Source organism: Gorilla gorilla, chromosome 1, assembly GCF_029281585.2.
Source record: "Gorilla gorilla gorilla isolate KB3781 chromosome 1, NHGRI_mGorGor1-v2.1_pri, whole genome shotgun sequence".
NCBI classification, from domain to species: domain Eukaryota; kingdom Metazoa; phylum Chordata; class Mammalia; order Primates; family Hominidae; genus Gorilla; species Gorilla gorilla.
This window is the reverse complement of record NC_073224.2, coordinates 88053371-88064652: the sequence shown is the minus strand read 5'-3', so window position 1 is coordinate 88064652 and position 11282 is coordinate 88053371. Positions and strand designations below refer to the sequence as shown.

The 11282-nt window shown below is 40.5% G+C and overlaps 1 protein-coding gene across 1 annotated transcript in view; it reads right to left on the bottom strand.

Annotated features, from left to right (window-relative positions):
• Window positions 1-3189: 3189 nt before the first annotated feature.
• The window catches only part of DPT (dermatopontin), a 33882-nt gene continuing 25789 nt past the window's right edge, over window positions 3190-11282 (bottom strand). Inside the window, exons 3-4 of the mRNA XM_004027859.4 lie at window positions 8719-8826; window positions 3190-4346 (exon numbers count right to left, since the gene is read on the bottom strand). Coding sequence (XP_004027908.1) covers window positions 4280-4346; window positions 8719-8826 — 175 coding nt within the window. The 3' untranslated portion in view covers window positions 3190-4279. The remainder of the gene's footprint in view (window positions 4347-8718; window positions 8827-11282) is intronic.

The window sequence follows — 11282 nt, the reverse complement described above, 5'->3', positions numbered from 1 at the left end:
ATATTTCATTCTATGAAAAATTGAGATATGGGTGGGATATGAAAATCTGAGATATGCATGAATATGTTATTATTTCTTACCATAAATTTTAAGGTATGTGTGTTTTTTAATTCTTGCTTTATAAAGGAATATATTTAATAACAGAGATTCAACAAGTTAGTAGGAAAGGGATGCTATGCCCAAGTATGTCTAGGCAACATTTTGTCAAGGGTTCTGCCTATCCAGTCTCACCAATTCTGGATCTCAGGATGGTAACCAGGCTCAGATAGCACTGCTTAATAATGTGGTTCGATTAAATAGAAGTGGTTTAATTAAAACTGATTGAGACTTTAAAAGGAGAGTGGATGCTATTGACTATGTGATCTCTGTTCTATTGGCCACTGTGATGTGCACAACTGTTTGGTCATGGGCTATATTGAGAAACATTTTCTCTGATTAATAAGAGAAGAACCAAGTAGGCTTGGAGCTAGCTGGGGGACCAGCTAGAGAGATAGAAATCCTTGATTTCCTGGTGAACAAGAACATTTATAAAGACAGAAATATACAGAATCTGTTGTTGTTGTTGTTTTTGAGTTTGTGGGGACTAAATCCCAGATCTGTTTAAGCATTTGTGAGCACTAATGCTTTTGTGAGAATGAATTTTTCTGAAGGAACTTACAAAAGTGTTGAGTTTCATGTTTGGGTTAAAGCAATCAAGCATGAAGACATATATATGGATGAAGGGCCAGGATGGAGAGAGAACTTCTCCAAGCCATCTGAGTTCCAGATAGATAGAATAAGTTACAACTAACATGCCCAAATTGTGGAATGCCTTATGGTACTGATGTGAGAAACCAATCTCTTTTTAGAGCAATATGACTGTATGTTGGACCTCCCAGGCCCCCTTGGTAAGGCCAGTATTTCCTGGAGAACCTTTCTCAAACGCATGCCTTATTTTTTGCCTTCCATAATATCATTTCCATTGCCTTAAATTCTACCAACCCCTTTCCTATCCTGACCTCTCACTGCCTTCTATTGAAATGCCGCCTGCCCTTGACTTATCAAACTGTACTGTCACGGTTTGTTTGCTTGACTAACTCCTTTAGTTTATAATTCTCCAGAATGCAGGAACTGTGCCTAGTAAAATGGTTGGTATATAATAAACACTTGATAATTTATTGATTCAGTTACTGAGCAAATGTAAGTGGGACTTAAGTTTGCTTGATAAATGTTTCCTATTATTGACGTTTACTAAAATCCAGCTTACCTAAGGAATTTTATTTCCAATATATACTAACACTGTTTTCCTTCTCTGACTACATTTATTGGGTACTTATTATGTGCAAGACCCTACGTGATCTCATTTAATTCTTACAGTAACCCTGTGTTGTAAGTACTATATTTCTACAGGTAAGGAAATAGACTCTCAGGAAAGGTAGGTGATGTGGCCAAGGTCATAAAGCTGGGAAGTGACAGGACCATGATTTGTGTCCAGGAAGTCTGACGCCAGAGCTTACAGTCTTTTCTACTCACCTCAGAAGTCCTACTTGTCCTTCAGGGCCAAGCATAGACTCAGCTTCCTCAGGAAACTTTCTTGCAGTTATTGTCATCATCTATCTTCTCATCTCACCATTAGGCTGAAGGCCTTGTGAGGCAGGAATCATGTATCTCCTCTTTTTGTTATCTCGTTGTATGTGGCCAGCATCTTGTAAAGTTGTTTAGAAAGGAATTCCTACCTGTACTGGGCAGATGAGGGGAAGGGGGCTTGGGGATTTCTCTAATCTTACACAGCCACCCTCTGTCAGAGCCAGCGGTAGGCCCTAGGTTATCATCTTTAGTTCCAGGCTCCTTTCCTGGAAGAAAATGCCTTAGAAAATCCCTTTATAAACAATTCAGGTGGTGACAGAGTTCAGAGATTCTTAGAATTGCAAGAAACCACAATGGTTACCTAGATAAATGTCCTCATTTTAAACAGTAGGCCTAGAAAGGAGAGGTGACTTATCCAAGACTGTGGAGCAAGTTAGTAGGAAGTTTGGAGTAATGAAAAAACAGAGAACAAAACTTGCAGTTACCAGATCTGGGATTTAGTATTCACTCTGACACTTAGTTCTTATTGAAAGACCTATAACATAAAGTATAATTATTCAGATTCAAACCAAGTTGACAATGTCTTTTCTGTCATTGTCCTTGGCCTATCTACGTGCAAATAATAGTTTTCTTCTTAGTAAAAACTCCTTTTATTCCACTTGGCACAGGCACTATTTATTGAATTGCTTTAAAGTTTTTTTTCTTGACTTACGTCCTCTTGCAGTCTCCTGGCTTCTCCTAGCTGCAGCCTCTCCTCCCCCAGCCATGCTCCCTGCACCCTCCCAGCTCCCCATCCTCTCACCAGCCTTTTGTTTTCTTCATGGATGCCAAGTCAGCCAATCAGCATTGTTTGTCTCCTTTCCTGCTGTGCTCCACATGCCCAACTAAGGCTATTTCCTGGTTGCCATCCTGAACCAGGCTGAAATTGCTAAATATTAATGGCTCCCTTTGTGAAAAATAACACCGAAGCATCTTATTATAAATTAAAATTGCCAGAGAGGCAGAAACAATGACTGGAGGAAATAAAGCAAAGCTCTAATATGAAAAAGTATTTTAGGAGTTAAGGCAGGAGAAGGTATCCTTAGCCCTGCCTTCCCCATCACAATGCTGGGATCTTGCAGTGGGAAATACCATCACCACTGGCTGAGAGTCACCTTCTTGACCACCTAGATGGGGTGTATGGCAGGGTAGGCAATCCCTGTGGTTTTGCCTGGCTGGCTCTTCTTCTGGGTCCACTGGGAGAGAGGATGAGGGAAGAGCAGCATGGATCAGAAAAAAAAAAAAAAGGCAATCTGCTGTGGATAAAGAAAAGAGGGACTTCCTGTGGTTAAAAATTCATGTGACATCTTGGGATTAGGAAGGTTGAAGGATGCTGAGAACAGATTAGGCTGAACTCAAAGGCCAAGAAATGTGATTCCTTCCTTTGTTTAATCTTAAGTAAAGCATTTAGCACTTTATGTCTTAAATATCTGATTCCCCCACCACACTCTGTCATTGTCATCATTTTATTCCTGGGGTCTGCATGGTGCTGGGCACAAACCACAATGCTAACCAGGATTTTCAGAATGAATGGATAAATAATCAGCAAGGGAAAGAGTAGAGAGCAAAAACTGACCCTGAATATTTTCAGCATAGTGAACGTTAATATTTTTATTTCTTTTGTAATGAAGAGTACAAATGGTTGGGAGCAGGACATCACAGGAGGAGGAAAGATAGCGCCATCTCTGCAGAAGAACTCCTGAGCCACACACAGAAGGAAAGTTGATCCCCAGGGCAGCCTTTCCCGCCAAAAAAACAGGCCCAATCCAGGAGAGTTTGCCAGTAGCTCCCCAGGGTTCCAGGGTGTCTGCCAGCCTTCCTAGGAATCGTGGGCAGGCCTCTAGGTGCCAGTGACTCAAACTCCTTTTTCCACTTCCCAGTTCAACCTGGTCACTCTCATCCCCACAAGTTCCCAATCTGAGTCCCATTCTCTGACCATTCTCTGCTTCCTTGTTTTTAATCTCATTTGAGAGTGATCCTCACGGGTTCCCCTGGCCCCTGCACTCATTTTCCTTACTGGGTATGCTAACGTTTGTCTTCTAATTCAGGAAATCCTTCCAACCCTGTTTTCAGCTCTGCCTCCAAACCCTTCCATTTCCCCATTTCACCTCCCAGTCTCCTCACTCCTGGAGCAAAGAGCTCTGCACTTGGATTGCTAAGCATGCATGGCTCATGTGGAGCAGGGGAGTGGGAAGATGTCCCTCAGGGCAGAAAGCCTGCTTTTGGTGGGGACCCTAAATATCATTCAAACAGGCTTAGCTGTAGAGAACTTTCACTGCACCTGTCCTCCAGTTCTGCCTCTCCCCTCCACTATGCTGAACTTGCAGTTCATTCTGCAGTAAAAAGCAGTAGCCAGGCTGCAGCTGGTGCTCCAGAAGCCTGGCTGTAAGCATGCGCACTGTATATGTGGTGTGCAAGGAAGCCATCATCAGTCATATAAAGCAGTTGCTATGGAACATGTGAAAAGTGAGAAACATGGTTTAATTGTGGATTTTATTAGAAGTGTGATACTAGTCAGAAAGGCCCAGGAAGTTGGCATTGCAGTTACCAGCTCAGGGAGAAGGAAAGAGAGCAGCAGAAACTTCTATAGGAGATCCAACTGATGTTAACATATGTGGACACCCTCTGGTCCCCCGGCCCCTTTCCTTTCACCCAGATTTGGTATGTGGCAAATCTAAACATTTGCGAATTCACAGTCGTATTCAGTCATCCGGCACATTATGAACTTCCACTGGCGATCCCTGTGGGAGGGAGAGTCAGAAAATGAATGTCAGTGAGAAAGGACATGGCAGGAAGAATCGCTGCTGGGGAAACAGCAGCAGAGAACATTTGGAGGATCTGGGAACTGAAGGGACACTTAACCTCACTTTGCTCTTAGAAGACATCTTTATGCAGTTTCCCAAGAACCGACAAATCTGTGAGTTCAGGTCACCCTTGAAGGTGACTAATTAGGTCACTGGCTGTGTGGAGGCCTCTGTTCATCACTGGTGGTCAGCTCACCCCTGCTGCCTCCAGAAAGTACCTCAAGGACCTGTGGGTTAACAGCTTGGAATAAAAGCATTTATTTAACATCATCTCCATTTCATTGTAAAGAATCTTGTTTTAGGCTGGGCTTGGTAGCTCACACCTGTAATCCTAGCATTTTGGGAGGCTGATGCAGGTGGATTGCTTGAGGCTAGGAGTTTGAGACCAGTCTGGCCAATATGTGGAAACCCTGACTCCACAAAAAAATACAAAAAATTAGCTGGGTGTGGTGGTGCATGCCTGTAGTCCCAGCTACTTGGGAGGCTGAGGTGGGAGGATTGCTGGAGTCCGGGAGGTTGAGGCTGCAGTGAACCGAGATGGTGCCACTGCACTCTAGCCTGGGTGACAGAGTGAAACCCTGTCTCAAAAAAAAGAAAAAAATCTTGTTTTAAAAAGTCCATCCATTTTCCCACTGACTCTTTCTGAGCACTTAACATATGCTGAGTGCTCACCATGCACTGGGCTCTGTGCTATACATGTGTTTCCCTTCAGAAAACACTGCTACAGAGGAATGAAAAAGTCCCTTAAAGTAAAAAAGAAAATGGCTGCCATTCTGGCATCACAAGAATTGTTATGAATTGCCTATGTGTTTAAGTGGTTGGGGATGGGAAGAGTGTACATAGCATTACTAAATTTTGAAAAATGTGGTGTGGATACATTTCAAGGAATGTTCTTTGCTCAGGGTGAATTTATGTTCTTTATTCATCCATTTAAGAGAAATGTTTTGAGTGCCTACATTGCATGACACTAATATGTCATGGTCTAATACTGTTGAACAGTGATAATGATAATTGTAGCCTCTAATATATCTGGCATTGCACCAGATGCTTTACGTGTTTTCTCTTTTAATCCTCACAACGATTCATTGTTTAGGTGAAAAACCAGGCTCAGAGAAATAATTAACTTGCTTTAAGGTAATACAGGTAATAGGTGACAATTTCAGATTCGCAGTTTATTGTACTCAAATCTTGGTCTTTCTCTTAAACCACACTGTCTGCCTAACTAGGTAATCTTAAGCCCAGAAGAACACGTGGCTGCCATGCCCTTTGCACAGTCCTGATAAAGGGCAAAAACGAAGAGTTTTTCCATTTTTAATTATGCAAATCATTCCAAAGCTTGGTGGGGTCCTTTACAAACTCAGAATTATCTATCTCCCTTTTCAATCTGCAAGCCCTCTTTTCAACAATTTGTCCTAAACACTATGACTAACAAGGCCTCCATCCAGCTTCCAAACTGAAAAATGGGGCTGATTGCTCTTAGTCCTAGGAAGCAGGGCTCAGTCTGCTCAAACAGCCTAAGGCAGGCTTTCTAATTCTGAGTCTGTTGCTCCGGGTCGTTTGTTTAGAACAATTGGGTATAGAGTCCCTCAACACAAATCTGGGTGATCAACTTGAGGGTCTGGGTGATACCAGGGCCTGGGTGATATTTTGATTCCTGCAATTGTCAAAAGAGGTCATAGATTGTTTTAGAAGGAAATTAGAAAATTGGTGGCCTGTGGGTTTACCAAATGTCTGTAATTACTGCAGCCAGGTCTTATTTATCTGTGTAGCAACAAACACAGATAAACAAGATCTTATAATCAGGCATTCAAACTACTCTTTTAAAAGGCTATTAATTGATGCTGAGCAAAACTTAGACTTGGTCCTATGAAGACCAAATGATTCCACCAGGTTCAGTCTCTGATTTCACACCAGGACAGTGGGGGCAAATTTGCTCCCCAAGGGAATACTTGGCAATGTCTGCAACTTCTTTTGGTTGGGGTGGGGTGCTAATGGCATCTAGTGGGTAGACTAAACATCTAGAATGCAAAGGACAGACCCTGAAACAAAGAAATATCTGGCCCTAGATATCAATAGCGCATAGATGGAAAAACTGCATTCTAAGAGGAAACCACTATGATTTGCATGTGGAGGGAAAGCTCTTGCACAAGGAGTCCTGCCCTGACAATAGTTCTCCAAGCTGGGGACCTCAGCATCTTTCAGCAGAGGAGAAGAAACCCAAGTTGTGGATCATTAAGCTACTTATTTTTGATGACAGTAGCAAAGTTGCATGAGTATATTTATTTTATTTTATTTTGGGGGGAGGATACTCATTTTAAATTAATGCAATGACATAATATTTCAGTTTCTCATGATTCTGGGTAATCCACATAACCAAAACATTTACTGAAAAGTGAATTTACTGAAAACTGAATTGAGCATTTTAACTACTCAGATATATTTATTTCATACTAATCTTGGATGGCACTCTTCCTTTACTGTATTAATTCCTGCTTTCTTAAACAGGGAACATAGAACTAATTTTCTTGTTGAGCTGAAGTCATCATTTGGAGCATTGAGCACCCCTGTTATTTCGTTTTGCACTTTGGGGAGCATGGCCCTGCTAAATGACAACCCATGTTCTTTGAGTTCTTGAGCCTTTCATTTTCTTTATTTTTCTTAAGCATGTTTGTTGTCATGTCATCCAGCTATTTATTCTCATTGGTGGAATGAGTTTCATTCTAAGTAGTATATACTCGGTTCCCTTTCTAATTTGCTGCTTCTAGAAAATTGGTAACTAAGCTAGTTTCAAGTGTATCTAAAAATAAGTAATGTGTGCAAACTGAGTGGTTTGCCTATGGGTAAACATAAAGGTTTTTGCTGATCAGCCTGCAACATATATTGTGCCTTTCCAGAGCTACTTAATGTCTTTTTTTTTTAAAAAAAGAAATTCTAGGTCATATTAAATAAGTTCACTTTATTTAAGATGTAATTCTGTTTGAAAACACAGACACACACCAAAGATGTGTCACACTCAAATTCATCATAGCATACTATCTAATGAGTTAATGTAAGTGTTATTTGGTTTGCAAAATATTTATTGGTAACTTTTCAGGAATTCATTTCTGTGTAAAGTGATTATCAGCTGACTAAAAGTAGGCCAAACCAATCATTAACACCTGAATTTACCCACACATTTCTCTGTATTAATAGGGAGTACAATTCTTGTTTTCTTCTTACCGTTTTGATGCATTTGAGATAGGATTAAGGAGTTGATTGTGACAGAAAGGTGATGAAAAAAGTGTTAGTGCTGTTTTTATCTTTAGGCCATTTAAATTCTCTTCTTTCATTAATTTTTGCAGGTTTACTGAGGGATTGTTAACTCCTTTCATTTCTAAATATGGTTGGTAGATGCTATGGTCTGAATGTTGGTGTCCCCTTAAAATTTATATATTTGAACCTAATACTCAATGTGATAGTATTAGGAGGAGGAGCCTTTAGGGGGGTGATTAAGCCATGAGGGCTCTGCTCTCATGAATGGGATTAGTGCCCATATAAAATAAGTTGAAGGGAGCTGGCTTGCCCTTTCCACCATGTGTGAGGACACAGTAATAAAGCAACATCTCTGAAGCAGTGAGCAACCCCTCACCAGACACTGAACCTGCTGGCACCTTGGTCTTGGACTTTCCAGCTTCCAGAACTGTGAAAAGAAATTTCTATTGTTCGTAAGTTACCCAGTCTAAGGTAATGTGGTATAGCAGCCCAGACTAAGACAGTAGGTTCTGTGTGTGTCTTATCTCCAATCCCTTTTCTTTCTCTTCTCTCTTCTTTCCTAAAACCCAAAGTGGGGATGATGTAGAGGCATGGGGTGGAAGGGGGTCCATTTTGACAATGGGCACTCCTCTAAGCATATTTGCCTTCTCCTCTTGGCGTTTCATGAGGAAAAGTGCTCTTTGAAATTGAGTGAGGGGAAAAGCTTAGACCATCAAGGGATACCTAGTTTAGGACTCTCTGCTCTTGAGCAGGCTGGAATCCACCCTCACCTGCAAGCTGAGCAGCTCCATGAGGTGAGCTCATGAGAACAGCTCACTTCCCACTGCCTCCCATTTTCCAGCCAAAACTGCAGTTAATCCTTGACCAGGTAGGAAACTAAGATAAGGAAAACCTCAGGTCAAAGTTCCTGCAGAAATATATGTGCATGTAAGAAATTTGCACTTGTATTCTACGTGTGTGTGTGTGTGTTTATAAATTCCTGCAGGTAAAATCCTTGCAGGGAGTTAGTCCCAACTCCTTTAACCCTAGCCCATTGGGAAGGGGCTGTCTTTCTCACCTTTCCACTGCAGAGAAAGTGGTTGTTGCTCCTCGGATATAGTAATCATAATTGTAGGAAATCATGTCCATTTCCTCACCATAGTGACCTGGATATTCTGTTGTTAGCCTATGCAGGAAGAACAAAGGTTAGAGGAAAATGAAACACATTATTATTGCTGGGAGCAAACAGAAGACACACTATGAAGAAGAGATGGAGTTTGAGCATCTTGGCAAATCCAGACTGAAGTTAAATGACATCCAGCAAACAACTCCAGGCTGTGAAGAAACAGACAGCTCTCCTCCCACTTCTCATCTTCCTTTTCTAGGCCATTAAACTGTACACTGAAAAAGATGAAGATACCTCCCCAGGCTTTGGAATTATCAAAATAACTTTGGAATTCTTGATATTGATTAATATCAATACTATTCCTATTCTATTCAAGTCAACTAAGACAATGTTTTCAAATTTTAGATTATGATTCATTAGTTGATAACAAAATCAATTTAATTGGCTTTAAAAGAGACATAAAATAGAAAAGAAAATATCAAAGCATGCATTACATGCAGTAAGCACGAGTCTATGTATGTAAACATTTTGTTTCAAATATATATGTGTGTTTGTTTATAAGATGTACATATTGTGATAGTTTAATGTTTCTTATTGTGAGTTATAGTCAACAAAGTGTTCAAAAATTATTTAATTAAAATGTAAGCTCCCCAAAGGTAGAGTTTTTGCCTTGTCCACCATTGTTCATCCAGCACCTAAAACACATACATAATAAATATTAGCTGAATAAATATATGGCCTGGGGAAAGTCAGTGAATCTGTTTTCTGATCTGTAGAAGAATAAAGTCTACCTTATAGGTTTGTCATTGGAACTAATAAAAATGAGTGATGAGTGTGCTATACTAGTACATGGTAGGTGTTGAATCACTAAGAACTATTTTGTGTCTTCTTCCTCTTCCTCCTTTCCTTTCCTTCTCTTCCAATATTGAGTAAATCCTGAGCCTTCATATGAGTAGGTCCGTGGTAGTCCATCCTGGAATAAAAGTCTAGAATCCCCCAGTTCTCATAAGGGCTTTGACACTGGAACCTTCAGGACCAAAACAGTCCTTTTACCATGAAATAGTTCCTCCAAAGTCTTTATCCACACCCCAGGGCAGCTTGGAAAACAACTAGTTTGTGAGTGTCAATAATTTCATCTGATTTGGGTTTACCAGATCACTGTTTATTAATGCTAGAAAGATCTTCTCCTCTGCAGACTGATGGTGATCTTTCTCCAAGATTGTCATTAAATCATGAAAAGATTGATTTATAAACTGTAAGGGCTCCTAGGAGGATCTCAGTGCACAGATGGAGCAAGATCAATGGTTAGCTCATTCTCTTGGTTCATAATCATTCCTTTTACCCATTATTCACTAACCCTTGTTCTCTGATTTGACTTTTCCTAAGACGTAATTATGCTCTATCAGGATGCCAAGTCCAACCCAAAGTGAGGTACCTGTGTTTTTGCTTAACGTGTTCGTGAAGGGAAATAAGGCCCTGCAAATCCAGAAACTTATTTTGTGCTTCTAAAGAGATCCAGAAGCAGGACTTTATCTTTCAGGTAAATGTCTTTTTTTTTTTTTTTTTTTTTTTTTTTTTGAGACCAAGTCTCACTCTGTCACCCAGGCTGTTGCACACTGGTGCAATCTCGGCTCACTGCAACTTCCGCCTCCTGGGTTCAAGTGATTCTCCTGCCTCAGTGTCCCAAGTAGCTGGGATAACAGGTGTGTGCCACCACACCCAGCTAATTTTTGTATTTTTAATAGGGACGGGGTTTCACCATGTTGGCCAGGCTGGTCTGGAACTCCTGACCTTAAGTGATCCACCCACCTCAGCCTCCCAAAGTGCTGGGATTATATGCATGAGCCACTGCGCCCAGCATGGTAAATGTCTTATAAGTAGAACTAATAGGGCCTTACTTGGATCCCACTGATTTATGATCCATGAGAATTCTAACAAGGACTGTATTAAAGTTAACCCAAGGAAAGAGAGGTTTGTTGAGAACATGAATAATGCAAATTAGAATAAGAGGTTGCATGGGGATGGGGGTGTGTGTGTTTTCCTTACTTTAGGGAACAAAAAATATTTTCTAAAACTTTTGAAGCATCTCTGGATACAATGTGTAAAAATTAATTACCAAGTTGTGTTTTTTTTCTTTTTTTTTTGCTAAGGCAGAATCTACATACAGCAACACTGCATTAAGCTAAATCCAATTGCCAAAAGTATTTGGAAATTATGAGGCTAGATTTTTATTTTTTAAGTTTTTACTGACCACTCTGATCTGTCTTCAGATACTTGGATAAATATCACGGAATAAAGTGGGAAAGAAAAGCTTACCTTTAAAAACATCAAGAAGTTTTAAGCTTCAAAGAAGGAAAATGTTATTTAATGTTTTCTTTAATTAGGATTCTCTGTTGCTTCATTTTTGGTAGTGACCAGACGTAAGCCCCCTGTCTAACTGGACAGTTTGTCTGAGAAGCCTCTCCGTGAGGTACTGATGTCCAGTGAATTTCTAGAATGTCCTAGAGAAGGTGAGG